Source organism: Haematobia irritans, chromosome 1 (genome assembly GCF_050003625.1).
Source record: "Haematobia irritans isolate KBUSLIRL chromosome 1, ASM5000362v1, whole genome shotgun sequence".
Lineage (NCBI taxonomy): Eukaryota > Metazoa > Arthropoda > Insecta > Diptera > Muscidae > Haematobia > Haematobia irritans.
This window is the reverse complement of record NC_134397.1, coordinates 111,115,486-111,140,813: the sequence shown is the minus strand read 5'-3', so window position 1 is coordinate 111,140,813 and position 25,328 is coordinate 111,115,486. Positions and strand designations below refer to the sequence as shown.

Here is a 25,328-nt window from a genome sequence, read left to right as displayed (position 1 = left end):
ATACTACTAATACATGGGTATTTGAAGAATTGACACTTCTTTCTAATTTCCATTGGTTGTTTAAAATATCGCACATTCTACGGTGTACCATTAGGGAAATACTGATTGAAAATTTGGTACGTCATCATGTAGTTGGAAGTTGTGAGTACATAAAACGTGTGGTGGAACGAGTTAAACAACTCCTCTAAAAAGGTCGTTGTTAACACTCATCCAAATATTTTATGAATGCCTAGGATGTTGACGGAAATTGTTTCCACAACAGCCTTCATACCACGCAGCGCGTATACAATAAGTGTAAAATCATTATCGTACCTATCAAAGAAATTATTGAATTAAGTTTTGTCATTAAGTCATACCGCTTAAAATATAAATTTCTATCATTTACCCGTACCGCGTAAATGTAACTCATCAAATTCAAATTTGGCGAAGGACCCATTAATCAATTAACGAAACTTGAGGAGAATGTCTTTTGCGCATTTGTGTTTCAATTCGCGAACTATTCGCTGAAGTACGAGCGGATGTATTCATAGGATCCCCTATGTGGAACCTTTGTGGCACAGCTTAGAGGTCCACGTATTTTTGTGCAAGTATACGCCGCGCTCTGTTGAGGGTGTGTACGAAATCATAAATGCTATGAGCCAGTGGATTGTACTCTGTGGATGGAATTGCATTAGTGTTGTACTTTTATGAATGATTGAAATATTACCTGATTTCAATTGTAGTATCTTGTTGGATTCTTTACTAATTGCCTTCAGTCGGCGCAAGTCGTCACTGCAATAGACGACTGGTTTGATATCGCTACTAATTTGCTGGTTTCGGACAAAGAACTGGCGAACGTTACGAGAAATTGCTGCATCTGAGTTGAAATGCCCTGTCCGGCAATTTTCACCGGCGCCATTTCCAGTAACTGTTCTGGACCTGAAACCCAAAACATTTAAATTTTCAACATTGAAATGTTTTTCAGTCATTATACGAACGTTCATGCTATACAAATTATTTATGCAACACCCTGTACATTCTGCTATTAAAGAGCAGTGAAAATGAACTGGTTTCTAGCTATATATTCACCCATGTTCCGATTATTTCTAGAATTTTTTTTTTTCGATTTAAAACTTGTATGGTTCCGATAAAATAACCAAATCAATGTCTTGTAATTCCTATTACAAGAACATAGTATCCCAATGTATCCCATGTTACGCTGTATATAATGTAATATATTCATTAGCCCATAAATCCGGCTGCGTTTGTAAGCAAGAATATGGATATTTCTTTTTAAATTTTTAATTAGTTTAATTTATTTTATTTAAAAGTACAACTTGTTTGTGGACGGAATTCAATATAAAATATTTAAAAATATAATTTTGTTTTACATAAGATTTTTGTATAAAAATAATTGGTTTTTTTATGGAATGGTTTTTTGTGGAATGTAATAAGAGCACACATACGATTTACATTTATTCTAATGTTATAAAAATGGCTTTTGATGTCAAAACATATATGGACACTTTAACATGTAAAATAATCTAGTGTATGCATAAAATGTGTATGTATATTTAATACTAAAAGTCGTGTAGTGGAATTCGAGAAACGTTTCTATAGAGAAATATTTTCGGGATATAATAAGAGCACATATTCGATCCACATTCTTATAAAAATATATGTCGTTTTTAATGTCAAACCATATATGTTGTAATTTTAAAAATTATATACCCGCACACTAATGGTAAAATCATATCTGTATTTACAATTGACGCTATACGCCCAGCGCCTGCTTTATAGAAGTCCCAATCGAAAATTACATTTGAGGCGTCCGTTTGACGCCATGGATTTTCACCATCATCGAAATACATTGGGCAGTCATCTCGTTCACGTTCATATTCTATAGCATCTATTGCTACAGCAGCTCCTTCACTGTGATTCCATGACGTCACATCTTGATTCAGTTTACAGAAAGCTCCAACAGCTATATAAGAGAATATAAATAAATAGGAATCGTTTAAATTCTATTTACTAACAACAAAAATATTTAATAAATAAAAATTCGTTTAAAACGGTATTTCCAGATGCGTAATAGATTTTATACGAGCATATTTGGTATTTATTTTAGTCAATTTGTTTTACTTTAAAGTTTCTTTTAACTATACTGCATTGACATTGACTTTTCGTTTCTACCAAAATTTAATATTGTGCTCAAGTCAAGATTTTTGAGAAAGGTGTATGAAGACTAATATGAAGAATATGTAGCATATCTCCTTATAGGACTGGAAAATGTTTAAGCTTAAGGAAAAACAAAAGAAAATCGTGTGTTAATATATTCATATTCTACAAAAGAATCTACGGGCAAATGAGAGGTTGGTCAGATTATTGGCTTTATAAAAAATTAACCGATATATAACATCAATAGCTTAATTCTTTTCGTATTTAAAAGATATCAGGAGATCGATTTGCACAGAGGCAGTATAGAACAAGTATATACGGCCGTAAGTTCGGCCAGGCCGAATCTTATGTGGATTGCATAGAAACTTCTACGAAAGACTGTCATCCACAATCGAATTACGTGGGTTGTGGTATATTAAAACTTCTTAACATCGTTTTCTAAATTATGAGTTAGTCCATACGTAACTATAGACCGATATTCTAGCACCATGTACCAAATTTCAAACGACTCGGATGAAATTTGCGCCTCCAAGAGGCTCCAAAACCAAATCTCGGGATCGGTTTATATGGGGGCTATATATGATTATGGACTGATATGGACCACTTTTGGCATAGCTGTTAAATATCATATACTACCACCACGTACCAAATTTCAACCAGATCGGATGAATTTTGCTTCTCCAAAAGGCACCGGAGGTCAAATCTGGCGATCGGTTTATATGGGGGCTATATATAATTATGGACTGATATGAACCAATTCCTGCATGGTTGTTGGATACCATATACTAACATCACGTACCAAATTTCAACCGAACCGGGTAAATTTTGCTCTTCCAAGGAGCTCCGGAGGTCAAATCTGGGGATCGGTTTATATGAGGCCTATATATAATTATTGACCGATTTCGACCAATTTTTGCATGGGTGTTTGAGGCCATATTTTAACACTACGTACCAATTTCAACTGAATCAGATGAATTTTGGTCTTCCAAGAGGCTACGGAGGTCAAATCTGGTGATCGGTCTATATGGTGATCGGTAATTATGGACCAATTTTTGCATGGGTGTTTGAGGCCATATATTAACACCATGTACAAAATTTCAGCCGGATCGGTTGAAATTTGCTTCCCTTAGCGGCTCTGCAAGCCAAATCGGGGGATCGGTTTATATGGGGGCTAATTATGGACCGATGTGGACCAATTTTTGCATGGTAGTTAGAGATCATATGCTGACACCATGTACGAAATTTCAGCTGGATCGGATGAAATTTGCTTCTATTAGAGTCCCCGCAAGCCAAATTTGGGGGGTCCGTTTATATGGGGGCTATACGTAAAAGTGGACCGATATGGCCCATTTGCAATACCACCCGACCTAAATCAATAACAACTACTTGTGCCAAGTTTCAAGTCCATAGCTTGTTTCGTTCGGAAGTTAGCGTGATTTCAACAGACGGACATGCTCAGATCGACTCAGAATTTCACCACGACCTAGAATATATATACTTTATGGGGTCTTAAAGCAATATTTCGATGTGTTACAAATGGAATGACAAAGTTAATATGGTGGAGGGTATAAAAATTATTACACACTACAACATATACGACATAAAAATACTAATGTTATAGTATTGTGAATGTGGATAGAAAAGCTTCATATGGTTGCGACTAAGAAGAGATTTGTTATCGACTAATGAAGCTTACATTATTTTTAGTAGATTAATCGTAGAATTACAATGCTACTGTGAAATCATCGCACATTTTAACGCTTACTTATTCGAAATAAATGTCTTACCTTGAGACATTAAAACTCTATTCAAGTCTGCCCTTTGATATACCCAACATCTGTATTTTGACAAAGGATCCAAATCATCATAAGTTATAAGATATGATTTCAAATTCTCTTTCCAAAAACCTATGCATTTCATGCGGTAATCGGGATCACCTTAAGAATAAGAATTCAAACGATTATTGCATGTATAGCAAGGGAAAGTAAAAACAATTAAGCACTTACTGTAAATATCGACTGGTCTGCCTAAATGATCAACCGAAAGGCAATAATTTTCATCAACTGCCATTTCCTTTTGATCTGTGTCGCAGACCGACAAATCGGATATATTTTGCTTGCAACGAATATCAGGACGAGGACTCAATGTAACACCACCCAAAATTCTAAAGTATTTAGAAATTTATTTTTTTATTAGAAATTTATTTTTATGATAAGGTTTCCTTATGTAAGTTACCTCGTCTTAAAAGGATGTTCTCCTCGTTGTGTAAAATTAAATTTTCCAGCCACTGGACACCTAACTGGTACAGGATTTTTTGCCAAAAACAAATCGTATTTCCAAGCATCTGCATTTTTAAATTGTACCCACGAACATACGGTACTAAAATCGTCTTTAATAACAGCCAGGCCTTTACGATAACGTATAACATTGTGGTGCCTGGGCATAAAATCAAAGCAAACATAATCTTTCTGGCAACCGTCAACAGTAAGGCGAGCCATCATAATACGATTTCCTCTGCGTTCTCGACAAACATAAATTGTACGCCTATATCGAGCCCTATCTGGGTAATAAGTTTCATTGATATGTGTGTCATCAATAATAACATCAGCATCAATATTGGCTGTGTTTACCCATTCACCGCTAAAATTTTGCGGCAGTGTGCATCCTGGCTCTACATATTCGGCTTTGACAGGTGTCAGCTTTAGACGTTCTGGAGACTTTTCAGGAGTTTTTAAGGTATTGCATTCAGCTGTTATGGAAACACCAATATACAAGTCATCATCTCGGTTCTTCAGAAAGCATCTATATTTTTCATCTTTACGAGATTCTTTTGTATTGGCAACAGCAAAATAGTGGTTTTTACCAACAAACCAATCACCTAAACAACTGTACTCGACAAGACCACTGAATGTACCATCCATACCTTCGCATTGTTGATATGTGATGTTGAATTTTTGATTTTGAATTAAGAACTGGGTGCCCGCCGTTTGGCAGGAATGTATACGAGCGTCGGGTTTGTTGCATACTCCAGTAAAGCGGAAACGATTTTGATATGTAAAATGCCAGACACCTTCTAAGGAACTTCGACAATTGATAGGTACAAAATTTTCATTAAATAGGGTAATCAGTTGTTGGTCATCTTTTATACCCTGGCAAACATATTTAACAGTAGGTTCAACTCCATCAGGTATAGATACACAAGGTCCTGAAATTGATAATGCAATGTCTTACTTTCTTAAAAAATAAGAGGACAAACAGAACTAACTGCATATTTATAGAACTCAATATCAACCCAGGATGGTTCGTTCGATAAGTACCATAAAATATAGTGTTTTTCATCAATATATCAACATTTTTCGTTAACTCTACTTTATGACTCAATACCGAACACAGGCACTATTGTCGCCTATCTATAATTCGTTCGTTTCGTGGCAAAAGATTTTCAATAAGATGCAGTGGAAGTAAATTTGCCAACAAAAGAAACATATTTGTCTTGTAACACCAACCTTCAAATTTTTCGAATACATTCAAGGTCCTAACAAGAGTTCGAACGCAGTGGTAGCAATCAGCACCTTGCTCTTTAAAAACGAACGAATATTCATCTGCATGATGCCTTTCCATTGCAACGCAAAACCCTCGTCTAGACATCTGCCTCGCATCCAATACTGTCTGTGTTGGACGCCCATTTTCCCAAGAAAACCATGATCCTTGCAATATTTTTGGTATAACACACGGCTGGCGAGTATCCACCTCTGCGTATGATTGTGCACTTGCTGTAAGACAATATAACATTTGTAACAAACATGCAGTTATTATGAATCAGTAGTTTGTTGTTCAAGCCAGCCTGGGGTGTGGCTTTGTGAAATTGATCATAAATTACACAATCTTACCTATAGTTAAAATACCCAATAGGGTACATACTTTCAAAACCTTCATTTTATTACGTTAATCTTTTGATATATTTAGATGCTAGTAATGTTCATTATAGAAAAAAAAAATACATTAAACAAAATTAAAACAATCTTAATATTAAACAAGAATGTATTGTTGGGAAATTAACGAGTATTTGATTACAAGTACTCGTTACTGACTATTTTTTTGAGTACTCGTTATGCGCTTTACAGACTATCAGTTATTCCGGACGGAATGCCGGTGTTTTTAAAGAATCTTACAACATGTCGGATCGATACGAATTGTCGGCGATGACTAAATTATCGGTAAATGTGTTATGCGCTTTATAGACTATCAGTTATTCCGGACGACAGTGCTCGTGTCGAACATATCCCATATATTGTGCACATTATAAGTTAAATCCGAAGGCATAATCGATACTGCTGCATGTTTATGGGATCGATAACACATTTACCGATTATTTAGTCATCGCGGACAAGTCGTATCGATCCGACACACTGTAAGATTCTTTACAAACACCGACATTCCGTCCGGAATAACTGATAGTCTGTAAAGCGCATTATCGATCCCATAAACATGCAGCATTATGCCTTCGGACTTAACTTATATGGTGCACAATATATGGGATAAGTTCGACACGAGCACTGTCGTCCGGAATAACTGCCCTGCCAACATTTTTTGAATTTGGGGGCGCTTCTGAGAATCCCCACTACGTCGAAAACAGTCGTATACGATATCCAAAACTCCTCGGAAAAGCGCCGTCACTATTGAGAAGTTGTACCACGCCAAGTTACTACAAAAAAGTATCGCATGAGTGCAATTATTAGGAGCCCTTCTGGATACATTTAGAAGGACGCCAATAAGAGCCCCTTCAAACAATCAGACAAAGTGCATTTTAAGATAGTTGTAAAAGAATCATTGTGGTCAAGTAAAACACGATTGTTTAGATGTTTATTAATTTTATGAAACATTTATAAATTCTCATAAATATAACATTTATACGACATCACATCACATTTAACACATTTTTATGCACTAATAAGAGATTGATGTTGAGTTACAAGTTGTAAGTTAAATGTTGTAGCGTCTATCAGCCAATACTTATATTCCCAATGGAGGCAGCGTGTCTGGAAAAATATTTGAAAAACTATCACTTTATTCCATTTGGAAGGTCAAAAATTGTTCACCAATTTACTTTTCACAATTTTAACCGTAATAACTATGTTTTCAGCACTTTATTTTCGTTTTCATTGAAATAAATTATAATAAGCCAGTTGCGCTTGGTGTTTCACAAAATATAAAATGGCTCTTGTAACAATAGTGATGGAAAAATACTTTCATGCGAATAGTGATGGCAAAATACTATCACAGTTGGCGATTGTTGCAGTGTCACTTACGAGTCTGTGGTAGCGATGAGGATGAAATGGAACATTGAAATGCTGGCAGGGTGATAGTCTGTAAAGCGCATTACCAATTATTATAAACTATTTGAAACAGCGCATATTGCGCTTTATAGACTATTGCGCTTTACAGACTATCAGTTATTCCGGACGGAATGTCGGTGTTTGTAAAGAATCTTACAGTGTGTCGGATCGATACGACTTGTCGGCGATGACTAAATAATCGGTAAATGTGTTATCGATCCCATAAACATGCAGCAGTATCGATTATGCCTACGGATTTAACTTATAAAGGTGGGTACTATGTTCGGTTTTCGAGTTGAAAATCACTTTATTTTCGCGATTACTTTTCCTGAAATAATCAAAATTATAAATTAAAACCAAAATATTCCTGTAAAGTCTTGCCGAAATCTTGGGGAACAAGAAACTGCGCATCACTTGAATTAATTTATCTGCTTCATATTGAACTGTTTTATTAAAGTAACCGCGAAAATTTCAACTCGAAAAGCGAACATAGTACTTACCTTAACGTGCACAATATATGGGATATGTTCGACACGAGTACTGTCGTCCGGAATAACTGATAGTCTGTAAAGCGCATAACAGTTATTCCTGGTATAAGGCCGGTACTCTGTTCGGTTTTCGCGTTGAAACTCCATACAAAACCAAAAAATGCGAAAAATTTGCGAAATTTTTTCCATTTGTGATACTTTGTTTTTTCGTGTTGAAAAACTGACGTTTATAGCACGGCGCCATTTGCAATGTGAATTAAGAAATAATTTATTTATTAAAAACTATTTGTGCGGGTTTATAAATCAAACACGGACCATATTTTTGTTCCGAAACTATACAAAGGATCAAAGGAATAGCAGACCAATTGCCCAAGGAAAAATAAAATGTTATTTTGTAAAAACAAGCAACAACCACCAACTTAATCCAATATCGCTCCCTGTAAAATAGCGCTCCAAGCTACCTAAAAAAACGCCGCTTTCTATGTGCGAAATAATGGTTTCCATAAAAATTTTTCGCAAGAATGAACAAGAATGAACATTTGCAATGTGAATTAGGTTAGGTTAGGTTAGGTTAGGTGGCAGCCCGATGTATCAGGCTCACTTAGACTATTCAGTCCATTGTGATACCACATTGGTGAACTTCTCTCTTATCACTGAGTGCTGCCCGATTCCATGTTAAGCTCAATGACAAGGGACCTCCTTTTTATGTGAATTAAGAAATAATTTATTTATTAAAACTATTTGTGTGGGTTTATAACACAAACACGGATTATATTTTTGTTCCGAATCTATACAAAGGATCAAAGGAGCAGCAGATCAATTGCCCAAGGAAAAATAAAATGTTAATTTTGTAATAACAAACAGCAACCACCAACTTAATTCAATATTGCTCCCTGTAAAATAGCGCTCCAAGTTACCTAAATAAACACCGCTTTCTATGTGCGAAATAATGGTTTCTATAAACATTTTTCGCAAGAATGAACATAGTACCGGCCTTTACCATGGAAACTAGAAATTCACATTTACTCGAAATTCACATATATGCAATGTATCTTCAAATACTTACCGAGAGCGAAAAGGGAAAAAAATTTCAAGTTATTTTCGCATGTCCATGTTCTTCAAAGCCTTTGTTTATTCCTTTTTTTTCTATAAAAACTATTTCAATAGTTTGACATAAAGGGTGATTCTTTTGAGGTTAGGATTTTCATGCATTAGTATTTGACAGATCACGTGGGATTTCAGACATCCCTGCCAACATTTTTTGAATTTGGGGGCGCTTCTGAGAATCCCCACTACGTCGAAAACAGTCGTATACGATATCCAAAACTCCTCGGAAAAGCGCCGTCACTATTGAGAAGTTGTACCACGCCAAGTTACTACAAAAAAGTATCGCATGAGTGCAATTATTAGGAGCCCTTCTGGATACATTTAGAAGGACGCCATTAAGAGCCCCTTCAAACAATCACACAAAGTGCATTTTAAGATAGTTGTAAAAGAATCATTGTGGTCAAGTAAAACACGACTATTTAGATGTTTATTAATTTTATGAAACATTTATAAATTCTCATAAATATAACATTTATACGACTATCACATCACATTTAACACATTTTTATGCATTAATAAGAGATTGATGTTGAGTTACAAGTTGTAAGTTAAATGTTGTAGCGTCTATCAGCCAGTACTTTTATTCCCAATGGAGGCAGCGTGTCTGGAAAAATATTTGAAAAACTATCACTTTATTCCATTTGGAAAGTCAAAAATTGTTCACCAATTTACTTTTCACAATTTTAAGCGTAATAACTATGTTTCCAGCACTTTATTTTCGTCTTCATTGAAATAAATTATAATAAGCCAGTTGCGCTTGGTGTTTCACAAAATATAAAATGGCTCTTGTAACAATAGTGATGGCAAAATACTTACATGGGAATAGTGATGGCAAAATACTATCACAGTTGGCGATTGTTGCAGTGTCACTTACGAGTCTGTGGTAGCGATGAGGATGAAATGGAACATTGAAATGCTGGCAGGGATGGTGTCAAAGAGAAAGATGCTCAGTATGCTTTGACATTTCATCATGAATAGACTTACTAACGAGCCACAACGTCGAATTTTCAGTGAATGGGCCCTAGAAAAGTTGGCAGAAAATCCGCTTTTTTATCGACAAATTTTGTTCAGCGATGAGGCTCATTTCTGGTTGAATGGCTACGTAAATAAGCAAAATTGCCGCATTTGAAGTGAAGAGCAACCAGAAGCCGTTCAAGAACTGCCCATGCATCCCGAAAAATGCACTGTTTGGTGTGGTTTGTACGCTGGTGGGATCATTGGACCGTATTTTTTCAAAGATGCTGTTGGACGCAACGTTACGGTGAATGGCGATCGCTATCGTTCGATGCTAACAAACTTTTTGTTGCCAAAAATGGAAGAACTGAACTTGGTTGACATGTGGTTTCAACAAGATGGCGCTACATGCCACACAGCTCGCGATTCTATGGCCATTTTGAGGGAAAACTTCGGAGAACAATTCATCTCAAGAAATGGACCGGTAAGTTGGCCACCAAGATCATGCGATTTGACGCCTTTAGACTATTTTTTGTGGGGCTACGTCAAGTCTAAAGTCTACAGAAATAAGCCAGCAACTATTCCAGCTTTGGAAGACAACATTTCCGAAGAAATTCGGGCTATTCCGGCCGAAATGCTCGAAAAAGTTGCCCAAAATTGGACTTTCCGAATGGACCACCTAAGACGCAGCCGCGGTCAACATTTAAATGAAATTATCTTCAAAAAGTAAATGTCATGGACCAATCTAACGTTTCAAATAAAGAACCGATGACATTTTGCAAATTTTATGCGTTTTTTTTTAAAAAAAAGTCATCAAGCTCTTAACAAATCACCCTTTATTTATTTGAAAAAGGTATGTTATTAGGGGTATATTCCAAATTAGGTGGGTTCACATTCTAAAATTGACGTGTTTTTGAGGAAAACTTGTGTTTTGGACATGACTTTTATATGGGGAAAACGACTCGTTTTGAAATGGGAAGGGAAAACATTTCACACCCCAAAACATGCTTGGTGAGAACGCCGTATTAGAGAAGTCACTAAATTTAAATCTTTTTGCAGAAAACTAAAATCTTTGGATGCTACACTCATAGAAAAAAGTCTGCTAAAAACAGCAGTCGAAGTCTGCTGTTATATTTCTGTACTTCAGGGCCTAATGAACAACAATTTATAAAATTTTTAGGTTATAAATTTTTCTCCAAAGCATATTTAAGAACTAAAAGTAGTTTTTGGTATATTTTTGCACTGTAATATACTTACAAGCTCCTAAATACGATCAGCAAACATTTTGTTTGCTGTTATGTCCCTAATCCTTTGAAAACATGTTTGAAAAATTGTTGAAATTTATCATTTTTCAAACGTTTGTGTTTATTGGGACAGCTGAATTTATACAGACATACAGAAACAGACTGTAAGTTAGTTACCAATACGTTAATTTAAAGTTAGTTAGTTTTCAGTCAAAGAAAAGTTGTCACTAAATTCAATATTTTTTATCTTGCCATGGTTAAAAAATTTATATTTTCATAAAATAAAAATTTATTCAAATAACAGTTTAATAAGAAACTTCAAAATATAACAATACAGTTTTCTGGAATACAGGACCCTTTCTTTTTTAAAAGGCCTTCTCAAATGTCGTTTGCTAACACCCTTCGTGTTCTTTTGGAAGAAATATTCAAACAGCTAAACACAATAATAATTTTGTTATTAAAACACTTTATACTTTTTTAGTAATTCTCTATTTTAAGATACAATTTTTCAACGAAGCGATAGCACGCGGTATTGTTTCCCAGCAGCGGAATCTAATGCGCTTTACAGACTATCAGTTATTCCGGACGACAGTGCTCGCGTCGAATATATCCCATATATTGTGAACATTATAAGTTAATTCCGAAGGCATAATCGATACTGCTGCATGTTTATGCGATCGATAACACATTTACCGATTATTTAGTCATCGCCGACAAGTCGTATCGATCCGACACACTGTAAGATTCTTTACAAACACCGACATTCCGTCCGGAATAACTGATAGTCTGTAAAGTGCATTAGATGCCTTCTCATTTACACTGCAACTATATGCGCTTCTCGAAGATCCGATAGTCATGCACGTTTCACTTCTACAAACAGGCAATTTTACACGCCTTAAAGAGAGCATTTTTACACAAACACAAAATGTTGCTGCCCATGATATTAATAATATCAAAACATATTAAAACGCGTAAAATTTATATCCCATAATTGCATTAGAAAAAGTTTACTTTTTTATTAATGTATTAAAAAATGTGTATATAAAATTTGGTCCATATGTTCTCAGCAAGTAAAACATTAAAATGTCCCTATGTTTCTTCCCTATAAAATTAGGAAAAAATATAGATAACCGCAGAAAACATCAGAAAATCTTTTATTTTTTTCTTCTCACAATTATGTTTGATTAGTCGACTTTTCGATCGTTCAGCTTTCATCAAAATTTGGAAAACTTTATTTTTCGAGTTTTCAAAATATAAGAATGGAGATTCAGAGTATGTATGTATATACATATCTATGTCGAATTTTCGACCATTTTCTTTAAAATTCGATTTTGCAAATTTCCAAAATGATCAAAAGTCCATTAGTAGGATTGGTGTATTACAAAAATCGACTTCGAAATTTCGATTAATAGAAAAGATTCCATACGGTGGCTAATGTCTCTCACTTTTTCCCTTATCTGTATATAAGAAAATTAAGGGTTACATGTTTACCGGAGCTTTATATAAATCTGAACCGATTTCAACCAAATTTTGCATGAATAGCTAGAATGTATCCCCTGATCAAAATTTCACGTATATTGGTGTAAAACTTTGGCCTCTGTAGTCATATGAGGGTATATCGGGTGAAAGATAAATATCTGAACCGATTTCTTCCAACATCAATAGGGTCGCACTCTGACCGAAAATACCTACACCCAAAGAAATTTGTTAGTAGGGACAGCAGAAAAGTCTGCTAAAACAGCAGAAAGTCTGCTGAAAAAGGGACAGCTCGATTACACTAAAACATGTTTTATTTTGGCTAAAACAAATAATAATTATGTTAGCTATCCTAACATAATTAAAACAATATTTTATGAATATCTATAGTATTTGACCAAAAATCTGAATATTTATCGAATTGAGGCTAACAGCGAACAAAGTGTTTGCTGATCGTATTTAGGAGCTTGTAAGTATATTACTGTGCAAAAATATACCAAAAACTACGTTTGGTTCTTAAATATGCTTTGGGGAAAATTTTATAACTTAAACATTTTAAATTGTTGTTCATTAGGCCCTGAAGTACAAAAATATAACAGCAAACATCGACTGCTGTTTTTAGCAGACTTTTTTCTATGAGTGTATGTATACCGAATAGGACTAAAACTGCGACCTAGAATTTGATTACAAAAATGTGTTCGCAGGCAGACGGACATGGGCCGTTCGAAAGAGATACACTGCACAAATATTGTTGTGAGACCAATGATTTCTCTGATATAAAGTTTTTTTCCTTATCCAAAAGTCGATAAACTTGTCAATGTTATAATTAAGTGATTCAACTTTAAAATGGGTATCTTTACATTAAAGAATCTTTTGCTTGACCAAGGCCAACTGACTAAAGAAATCAGCCACCGTGGTGCCATGATTAGCATGCCCTACTTCCATACACAAAACCGTGGGTTCGATTTCTGCTTCGACCGAACACCAAAAGTATTTCAGCGATGTATTATCCCTCCTCAGTAATGCTGGTGACGGGAGCCACCGTGGTGCAATGGTTAGCATGCCCGCCTTGCATACACAAGGTCGTGGGTTCGATTCCTGCTACGACCGAACACCAAAAAGTTTTTCAGCGGTGGATTATCACACCTCAGTAATGCTGGTGACATTTCTGAGGGTTTCAAAGCTTCTCTAAGTGGTTTCACTGCAATGTGGAACGCCGTTCGGACTCGGCTATAAAAAGGAGGTCCCTTGTCATTGAGCTTAACATGGAATCGGGCAGCACTCAGTGATAAGAGAGAAGTTCACCACTGTGGTATCACAATGATTAGTATTCCCTACTTGCATACACAAAATCGTGGGTTCGATTCCTGCTTCGACCGAACACCAAAAGTTTTTCAGCGATGTATTATCCCTCCTCAGTACACCCAGAAAAAAGTGTCTTCGAAACTAAAAGAAAAAATGTTCATCAATTTAGTTTAGTCATTTTATTTCCACTCAGTTAATATTTTGTGTGAAATAATAAAATTTACTTGTTTCAGTAAAAAAATCCTAAACTGAAAGCAGTTCGGAATTGTTCATTAACTAGAATAAGGCATGGAATTTTACTATTGCTGTTTTCTTCGCTGGGTATAAGAATTTACTACTGAAAAAGAAAATTTTATTCACTGATAACAAAGCATTCGTAAAAATAAACAAAACCCGAACTAAAACCAAGTTTCCTCCAATTTAGTAAAATTTCTTATAAAACGATAATACTGACTTCCTTTATTATAGAAAGCTTATCATACATACGAATAACACTTGGCATAGAAAAATATTTTAGTTCATTCGTACTAAGAAGTATTCAATCCTTTCAAAACTTAAGGAAACACACTTGTTAGAATATAGGAAAATTTTCTACATTTCTTTTATCTACCTGTAATCGATACCTGTCTTTGATGTAATCGATATGTTTGCGCGTGGGTTGTTGTTTTAGTTGGAATCGCGTTTTTATGGTATACGGAGAGATTGTTAAAAAATAATATAGTAAAATAATATTATAAAAAACAAATAAAATATATAAAATTTTTGTTATTTTAAATTAGTGAGAAAAATGTTCGTTTTTTGAAAATTGGTTTATAAAAAAGAAAACACCAGCAGAATAACAACCCCTTCATTCGACTTCATTTTGGAATCTTCAATTATCAGGTAATATTCAGTGACGTTAACCTTTTGTGAAAAAATTAGTTTTGGATTTTTTTGTTTATATTTGTAGGTATTGAAATTGTAAAAGGTGGACAAAATTGCTAGGCAGCAAACTATTCAAAGTGAAAGGTACTACAAGAAGAAAAAATGTGTTTTAATATTTCAAGGCCAGTCGATTCTGTTGATTCTAAATAAATATATTTAATATATTAATAAAAGATGTCTTTTATTGAAGAAAAAATTGCTTATATAAATACATAAAATTGTATTTAAAAACGAAGGTAAGCAGATCTAAATTTGAAGTAAAAGGTTTACCACAAATATGTAAGATTTGTCCAAATGAATGAAAAAAGTTCAATAAAATCATTCCATATATGAATTCAATTCAGTTAAATTTTTTCATTCTGTAGTATAGTGGTACATGAATATAGGAAAATGTTAACTAATATATGGAATGCATTCTACCTAATTTCTACGAAAATCACATCATTCAAACAAATAAAAATGTTTTTGGCGCTATACGAAGTTCAACTTTCTTCACAATGAGTTCATTTTAACTTAAAGAAGGGGTCACTTTTTTCTGGGTGTAATGCTGGTGACATTTCTGAGTGTTTTAAAGCTTATCTAAGTGTGTAGCAGGCACTATGAGTGGTTATATTTTTGTTTTTATTTATAAATATTTTGATTTGTTATAAATATTTTGATATGTTATAAATGATTTATTACATTGTTTTGATTTATGATATTGTTTGATTATATCCCAATAAACACAAACGTTTGAAAAATGCTAAATTTCAACAATTTTTCAAACATTTTTTCAAAGGATTAGGGTAATATTCAAGTTGAGAAATTGTTGAGAAAATCGCGTTCTCACCAAAAAACAGACATTACACCCAGAAAAAGTGCCTTCGAAACTAAAGGAAAAAATTTTCATCAATATAGTTTATCCATTTTATTTCCATTAAAGTAAATTTTTGTGAAAAATAATAAAATTTACTCGTTTCAGTAAAAAAATCCTAAACTGTAAGCAGTTACGAATAGTTCATTAACTAGAATAAGGCATGGAATTTTACTCATACTATTTTCTTCGCTGGGTATAAGAATTTACTACTGAAAAAGAAAATTTTATTCACCGATAACAAAGCATTCGTAAAAATAAACAAAAACCGAACTAAAGCCAAGTTTCCTCAAAATTAGTAAAATTTCTTATAAAATGATAATTGCGACTTCCTTTATAATAGAAAGTTTTTCATACATACGAACAACACTTGGCATAGAAAAATATTTTAGTTCATTCGTACTAAGAAGTATGCAATCCTTTCAAAACTTAAGGAAACACTCTTGTTAGAATATAGGAAATTTTCCTAAATTTCCATTGTCTACCTGTAATCGATACCTGTCATCGTAATCGATGTGTTTGCGCGTGGGTGTAATCAATATATTTGCGCGTCGGTTGTTTTTTTAGTTGGAATCGCGTTGTTTTGGTATACGGAGAGATTGTTAAAAAATAATATGGTAAAATAATATAATAAATAACAAATAAAATATATAAAATATTTGTTATTTTAAATTAGTGAGAAAAATTTTCGTTTTTTAAATAAATCTATCAATGTTCGTGGTAGTGTATAAAGAAAAAAAACACCAGCAGAATAACAACCCTTTCATTTGTCTTCATTTTGGAATCTTCAATTATCAGGTAATATTCAGTGACGCTAACCTTTTGCAACAAAAATATTTTATGATTTTTTATATTTGTACACTGAAAAAACAGTGAACCCACCAGGAAAGATAACTTTCGATTAATTTTAGAAAATTTGGAACTTTTTTAGAAAATATTAACTAAACGGTATTACAAGCGCTGGCATCACTCCGATATGGCAAAAATAAGTAAATAGTTTTCGACAAATTCAAGAAAATTTATTAGACATAACTAAATTTTTTCAGTAGTTAAAGAAAATTTTGTAGTTTTAAGAGAAATCTTGGAGTTCAAAATTGCAAGAATGTCTTTAGAGACATACGAAGTTCATGGTGGACACATTTTTGGTAAAATTTACAAATTTAAAGAAATAATGAACTATTTTGTAAGAAATACGAAATTAGGAAATCTTTATGCTTTATTTGTGTATAACTTTTTCCCGTTTTTTAGTTCAATTAACTAACATACGGAAAAAATTATTTGACTAAAATAAACTTTTTCCAAACATAATGATTCTATGAACTAATATAAAGTTAATATGGCTTTAGTGAAATAGAGAGTTCACTTTTTTTTGAGTGTAGGTATTGAAATTGTAAAAGGATGACAAAATCGTTAGGCAGCAACTTATTAAAAGTGAAAAGTACAAGAAGAAGAAAAAGTGCGTTTTACAGTTGATAATATCACACGGAAATTGGAAATAGTGGAATATTTATTTATTTATTTATTACAAAACTAACTTATAATAAAAAATTACAAGCTAACAATAAAGGCTATGATAACTAAGATCTTAAGCCAAATGGAACAAAAAGGGTTAAAGTATTTTAAATTAACCCAGCCAGATCTATACTAAAGGCTGTGGAAAGGTTCATTCGCCCGAACTGAAACATGTACAGTCCAGGCGTGTATAGATTTGTATCTGGCGTTTTCTTTTCAATGGCTCTATTAACCATGTTCCTTAATCTATATCTGTCCATAAAGCTCGAATAATAATTGTATAATTAGATATAATGCATTTGGACGTCAATTGCCTGTTTCGGTATCAGGCTAACATGTAATATAATAAGCAACGATGAGCCCGTCGTAAAACTAGGAAAAACACGACTAATGTACGTGTTAGAATTGTTGTTGTTTCCTTTTTAGTTCAATTAACTAACATACGGAAAAAATTATTTGACTAAAATAAACTTTTTCCAAACATAATGATTCTATGAACTAATATAAAGTTAATATGGCTTTAGTGAAATAGAGAGTTCACTTTTTTTTGAGTGTAGGTATTGAAATTGTAAAAGGATGACAAAATCGTTAGGCAGCAACTTATTAAAAGTGAAAAGTACAAGAAGAAGAAAAAGTGCGTTTTACAGTTGATAATATCACACGGAAATTGGAAATAGTGGAATATTTATTTATTTATTTATTACAAAACTAACTTATAATAAAAAATTACAAGCTAACAATAAAGGCTATGATAACTAAGATCTTAAGCCAAATGGAACAAAAAGGGTTAAAGTATTTTAAATTAACCCAGCCAGATCTATACTAAAGGCTGTGGAAAGGTTCATTCGCCCGAACTGAAACATGTACAGTCCAGGCGTGTATAGATTTGTATCTGGCGTTTTCTTTTCAATGGCTCTATTAACCATGTTCCTTAATCTATATCTGTCCATAAAGCTCGAATAATAATTGTATAATTAGATATAATGCATTTGGACGTCAATTGCCTGTTTCGGTATCAGGCTAACATGTAATATAATAAGCAACGATGAGCCCGTCGTAAAACTAGGAAAAACACGACTAATGTACGTGTTAGAATTGTTGTTGTTTCCTGGAAACCAGTTTCTGTTAATTGTCATATGTTGTAGTTGACTGTAGAAACAATAAGCATTGTTCGACTGTTCACCACTTAGGTGAATTCTAACAAATAAGCTTTCTAAAAATAAATTTCGTGTTGTTGCATTACTATGTAACAAAACGAAATAAAAATAAGATTAAGGGACTTGTAAGTTATATGAAAAGATGATGTACAGTGGGAGAAAAGATGATTCAATTTGTAAGAGGAAATTTCCCAAATGTTTTCTCCATAAGGAGTTAGCATAAAGGGCCCAAAATTGAGTTATCTCTCCCAGCCAGATCTATACTAAAGGCTGTGGAAAGGTTCATTCGCCCGAACTGAAACATGTACAGTCCAGGCGTGTATAGATTTGTATCTGGCGTTTTCTTTTCAATGGCTCTATTAACCATGTTCCTTAATCTATATCTGTCCATAAAGCTCGAATAATAATTGTATAATTAGATATAAGCAGTTACGAATAGTTCATTAACTAGAATAAGGCATGGAATTTTACTCATACTATTTTCTTCGCTGGGTATAAGAATTTACTACTGAAAAAGAAAATTTTATGCACCGATAACAAAGCATTCGTAAAAATAAACAAAAACCGAACTAAAGCCAAGTTTCCTCAAAATTAGTAAAATTTCTTATAAAATGATAATTGCGACTTCCTTTATAATAGAAAGTTTTTCATACATACGAACAACACTTGGCATAGAAAAATATTTTAGTTCATTCGTACTAAGAAGTATGCAATCCTTTCAAAACTTAAGGAAACACTCTTGTTAGAATATAGGAAATTTTCCTAAATTTCCATTGTCTACCTGTAATCGATACCTGTCATCGTAATCGATGTGTTTGCGCGTGGGTGTAATCAATATATTTGCGCGTCGGTTGTTTTTTTAGTTGGAATCGCGTTGTTTTGGTATACGGAGAGATTGTTAAAAAATAATATGGTAAAATAATATAATAAATAACAAATAAAATATATAAAATATTTGTTATTTTAAATTAGTGAGAAAAATTTTCGTTTTTTAAATAAATCTATCAATGTTCGTGGTAGTGTATAAAGAAAAAAAACACCAGCAGAATAACAACCCTTTCATTTGTCTTCATTTTGGAATCTTCAATTATCAGGTAATATTCAGTGACGCTAACCTTTTGCAACAAAAATATTTTATGATTTTTTATATTTGTACACTGAAAAAACAGTGAACCCACCAGGAAAGATAACTTTCGATTAATTTTAGAAAATTTGGAACTTTTTTAGAAAATATTAACTAAACGGTATTACAAGCGCTGGCATCACTCCGATATGGCAAAAATAAGTAAATAGTTTTCGACAAATTCAAGAAAATTTATTAGACATAACTAAATTTTTTCAGTAGTTAAAGAAAATTTTGTAGTTTTAAGAGAAATCTTGGAGTTCAAAATTGCAAGAATGTCTTTAGTGACATACGAAGTTCATGGTGGACACATTTTTGGTAAAATTTACAAATTTAAAGAAATAATGAACTATTTTGTAAGAAATACGAAATTAGGAAATCTTTATGCTTTATTTGTGTATAACTTTTTCCCGTTTTTTAGTTCAATTAACTAACATACGGAAAAAATTATTTGACTAAAATAAACTTTTTCCAAACATAATGATTCTATGAACTAATATAAAGTTAATATGGCTTTAGTGAAATAGAGAGTTCACTTTTTTTTGAGTGTAGGTATTGAAATTGTAAAAGGATGACAAAATCGTTAGGCAGCAACTTATTAAAAGTGAAAAGTACAAGAAGAAGAAAAAGTGCGTTTTACAGTTGATAATATCACACGGAAATTGGAAATAGTGGAATATTTATTTATTTATTTATTACAAAACTAACTTATAATAAAAAATTACAAGCTAACAATAAAGGCTATGATAACTAAGATCTTAAGCCAAATGGAACAAAAAGGGTTAAAGTATTTTAAATTAACCCAGCCAGATCTATACTAAAGGCTGTGGAAAGGTTCATTCGCCCGAACTGAAACATGTACAGTCCAGGCGTGTATAGATTTGTATCTGGCGTTTTCTTTTCAATGGCTCTATTAACCATGTTCCTTAATCTATATCTGTCCATAAAGCTCGAATAATAATTGTATAATTAGATATAATGCATTTGGACGTCAATTGCCTGTTTCGGTATCAGGCTAACATGTAATATAATAAGCAACGATGAGCCCGTCGTAAAACTAGGAAAAACACGACTAATGTACGTGTTAGAATTGTTGTTGTTTCCTTTTTAGTTCAATTAACTAACATACGGAAAAAATTATTTGACTAAAATAAACTTTTTCCAAACATAATGATTCTATGAACTAATATAAAGTTAATATGGCTTTAGTGAAATAGAGAGTTCACTTTTTTTTGAGTGTAGGTATTGAAATTGTAAAAGGATGACAAAATCGTTAGGCAGCAACTTATTAAAAGTGAAAAGTACAAGAAGAAGAAAAAGTGCGTTTTACAGTTGATAATATCACACGGAAATTGGAAATAGTGGAATATTTATTTATTTATTTATTACAAAACTAACTTATAATAAAAAATTACAAGCTAACAATAAAGGCTATGATAACTAAGATCTTAAGCCAAATGGAACAAAAAGGGTTAAAGTATTTTAAATTAACCCAGCCAGATCTATACTAAAGGCTGTGGAAAGGTTCATTCGCCCGAACTGAAACATGTACAGTCCAGGCGTGTATAGATTTGTATCTGGCGTTTTCTTTTCAATGGCTCTATTAACCATGTTCCTTAATCTATATCTGTCCATAAAGCTCGAATAATAATTGTATAATTAGATATAATGCATTTGGACGTCAATTGCCTGTTTCGGTATCAGGCTAACATGTAATATAATAAGCAACGATGAGCCCGTCGTAAAACTAGGAAAAACACGACTAATGTACGTGTTAGAATTGTTGTTGTTTCCTGGAAACCAGTTTCTGTTAATTGTCATATGTTGTAGTTGACTGTAGAAACAATAAGCATTGTTCGACTGTTCACCACTTAGGTGAATTCTAACAAATAAGCTTTCTAAAAATAAATTTCGTGTTGTTGCATTACTATGTAACAAAACGAAATAAAAATAAGATTAAGGGACTTGTAAGTTATATGAAAAGATGATGTACAGTGGGAGAAAAGATGATTCAATTTGTAAGAGGAAATTTCCCAAATGTTTTCTCCATAAGGAGTTAGCATAAAGGGCCCAAAATTGAGTTATCTCTCCCAGCCAGATCTATACTAAAGGCTGTGGAAAGGTTCATTCGCCCGAACTGAAACATGTACAGTCCAGGCGTGTATAGATTTGTATCTGGCGTTTTCTTTTCAATGGCTCTATTAACCATGTTCCTTAATCTATATCTGTCCATAAAGCTCGAATAATAATTGTATAATTAGATATAATGCATTTGGACGTCAATTGCCTGTTTCGGTATCAGGCTAACATGTAATATAATAAGCAACGATGAGCCCGTCGTAAAACTAGGAAAAACACGACTAATGTACGTGTTAGAATTGTTGTTGTTTCCTGGAAACCAGTTTCTGTTAATTGTCATATGTTGTAGTTGACTGTAGAAACAATAAGCATTGTTCGACTGTTCACCACTTAGGTGAATTCTAACAAATAAGCTTTCTAAAAATAAATTTCGTGTTGTTGCATTACTATGTAACAAAACGAAATAAAAATAAGATTAAGGGACTTGTAAGTTATATGAAAAGATGATGTACAGTGGGAGAAAAGATGATTCAATTTGTAAGAGGAAATTTCCCAAATGTTTTCTCCATAAGGAGTTAGCATAAAGGGCCCAAAATTGAGTTATCTCTCCCAGCCAGATCTATACTAAAGGCTGTGGAAAGGTTCATTCGCCCGAACTGAAACATGTACAGTCCAGGCGTGTATAGATTTGTATCTGGCGTTTTCTTTTCAATGGCTCTATTAACCATGTTCCGTAATCTATATCTGTCCATAAAGCTCGAATAATAATTGTATAATTAGATATAATGCATTTGGACGTCAATTGCCTGTTTCGGTATCAGGCTAACATGTAATATAATTAACTCAATTAACTTAGTTGATTTTATAAATGCCAGAACTCTATTTACATTTTCATTTGTCATGAAACATAATTCAGAAGTCGGTTTAACATTTCCAAAAATAGATATTCTTATATTATTAAATGCTGAACATTGGTCCAATAAATGGCAAAGTGAAGATTCAACCTCATTGCAAAATCTACATATAGGTGAAACAGTCTTGTCAAATAAAATACTATGTGTTATGTTAGTGTGTCCTAGGCGAAGTCGAATCAACTTACTTATATGTAATTTCCTTAAATCCTTAAACACTTCATGGTTCAAATAATTATGGATTGTATAGCAATTCGTATTAATGGTCTTATACCAATTTGAGGTAGTGTCAATTCTCTTCATAAGTTCCTCATTCAGATCCTTCTTTAAAAATCTATTAATGTCTCTTTTATTACAATTCTCAATTATATGAACTGGTGCGAATAAACAATTCTTGGCAACCTTATCTGCATATTCGTTCCCAACAATTCCACAGTGACCAGGGACCCACATAATTTTAACTCGTGGGTGAACATTTATAAGACTACTTCTTATGAAACTGGGATAATAATCATTATTATTGGGATTCGTAATAGCACGAATAGCTGATAATGAGTCAGTACAAATTATGGCCCTTTTTCCCTTACCGACGAATTTAATTGCTTCCATAATCGCAATTATCTCAGCGGTATAAATTGACGAAAATTCACTAGGTAGTAGCGCATTAAAAATTACACAATTCTCAGTTGTAACAGCGAAAGATACAGACTCTGAGCACTTCGAACCGTCAGTATAAATAAAATCGAAATCTTCAAATTTTCCTTGAATATCCCTAAACAAACTGCAGAAAACCTCTTTAGGTGTCGTGTTCTTATCGTACTTACAAAGATCATCAATCACTTTATTCCTAATGGTCCAGGGAGGAGCCCTATATGTACAAAGTTTTTTCACACTAATCGGCAAACCGTTTCTCTTAAGATTAACAATAATCCTCTTGTTACAGGAGACAATCCTGGCATCTCTACTCCTAGAAAAATTCTTTTGTATAAGATCAAAATTCGCTGTCCCTTCACTGAATACGATATTTCTAAATAATCTTTTCACACAATGCTCCCTTATGTCCTCCAATGATGGCAAATTAGTTTCAAAAAGTAAATTTTCTATAGGGGTTGTACGGAAAGCATTAAGAGTTGCACGGATAGCACTATTGTATTGAGTCTTAATCTTACCAAGCATCTTCTTATTAGCATAACCATAAAGGAAAATTCCATATTCAATTTTACTAATAATTAAAGATCTAATCACAGATACAACAGTGCAAATATTAGTGCGAAATCTTGTGGAACTTAGACATTTAACAAGATCTACACGTGCCCTCAAAGATGATTGCAGATAATTAATGTGGGCATCCCATGAGTATTGGGTGTTGAAAAATACTCCTAAAATTCTAAGCTTGGACACATTTTCTAGAGATTCTTCACCCAGATCCAAATTAAAAGTACATCTCGTCTCCGACATATATGTAAGTGTTTACACTTCGATACCGACAATACAGCTCCGGAATATTGGCACCATTCATCTATTCTCCTAAATAACGGGACCACATCAAAAGGCGATTTCTTCGGAAGTTGTCTCACGATCAAAAAATCATCTGCGTACGCACAAAACTTTATATTCCTAAAACCTTCCAAGGTAGTGCACAACTTATTATACGCAATCAAGAATAAAATTACAGATATTGGTGAACCCTGAGGAATTCCGTTAAATAAGGGATATGTGTTCGAATATGTTCCATTGATTCTAACTCTTATTTGCCTATTTCTCATGAAATTGAAAACGTATCTAATTATATTGGATCCAAGCCTCCAACACTTCAACTGGTCTATAATAGCATGAATGCCGATCTTGTCATATGCCTTGGCGAAGTCTAATGAGATCAGAGACAAATGATTCCGCACTAACAAAAGATTATCAGTTACAGATTTACCTCTTTTAAACCCGATTTGTCGACTACAGATAAGTTTATTCGTGTCCGTAAACCAAACGAGTCGATTTGCAATAATCTTGTCCAATAACTTAGCAAAACACGAATTCAAGGAAATAGGACGATAGGATCCAAGCAAGGTCTTATCACACTGTGGTTTAAGTATAGGAACTATTAAGCTTCTTTTATATGCTTGAGGAATAAAACTCCAGAAAATATTATTGTATAAGTTCAACAGCCTAGTCTTAACATCAAAAGGCATATTTTGTATCATCACATAACGCACCCGATCTTCACCGGGAGTTTTTCCCCTAAGGGTAACTAAAGCAGATTCTAATTCGCAAAGGTAAATCGGTGTCTCTATGCGTACCGCCGAATTTGAAGGGGTATAGTCAATAAAAATGTCTGTCATATTTTTCTTATCAACAAATTCTGTAGGAAAGTTATTGTCACTTGACCCAGAAGACCAATACTTTCCGAACTCATCTGGTATATCAGCCCTGTCGACTATATTAGCCTCACTAGCAGCCTCTGCTATGCAATGTACGCCCTTACTACGGTTCAAACCACAAAATCTTCTTATATTATTCCACACTTTTCCTATCGGTGTTGTAGGTTTTATCTCCTCAGTGAAATGGTCAATACTAGCTGCCTTGGACATTTTAAGTTCCCTTCTGAATCTTGCATTCGCCCGTTTGAATTCAATCAGATTATCATTAGTCATATTCCTATTAAATTTATTCCACCTACAATTTCTTTCCTTCTTCAGTTCCTCCAG

The 25,328-nt window shown here is 33.5% G+C and overlaps 2 protein-coding genes across 2 annotated transcripts; both read right to left on the bottom strand.

The window, feature by feature from the left end:
* Positions 1–1,265: 1,265 nt before the first annotated feature.
* On the bottom strand, positions 1,266–6,220 carry udt (protein undicht). Its single transcript, XM_075291438.1, has 6 exons — positions 6,048–6,220; positions 5,664–5,930; positions 4,393–5,362; positions 4,164–4,321; positions 3,945–4,094; positions 1,266–1,963 (listed from the first exon to the last, which is right to left on the bottom strand). The coding sequence occupies exons 1-6, from the start codon at positions 6,091–6,093 to the stop codon at positions 1,674–1,676; spliced, it is 1,881 nt and encodes a 626-aa protein (XP_075147553.1). The 5' UTR covers positions 6,094–6,220; the 3' UTR covers positions 1,266–1,673.
* Positions 6,221–15,559: 9,339 nt separating this feature from the next.
* On the bottom strand, positions 15,560–25,274 carry LOC142230980 (uncharacterized). The gene is made up of 3 exons (XM_075301600.1): positions 24,554–25,274; positions 22,815–24,041; positions 15,560–15,588 (listed from the first exon to the last, which is right to left on the bottom strand). The coding sequence occupies exons 1-3, from the start codon at positions 25,272–25,274 to the stop codon at positions 15,560–15,562; spliced, it is 1,977 nt and encodes a 658-aa protein (XP_075157715.1).
* Between the last annotated feature and the right edge of the window lie 54 nt (positions 25,275–25,328).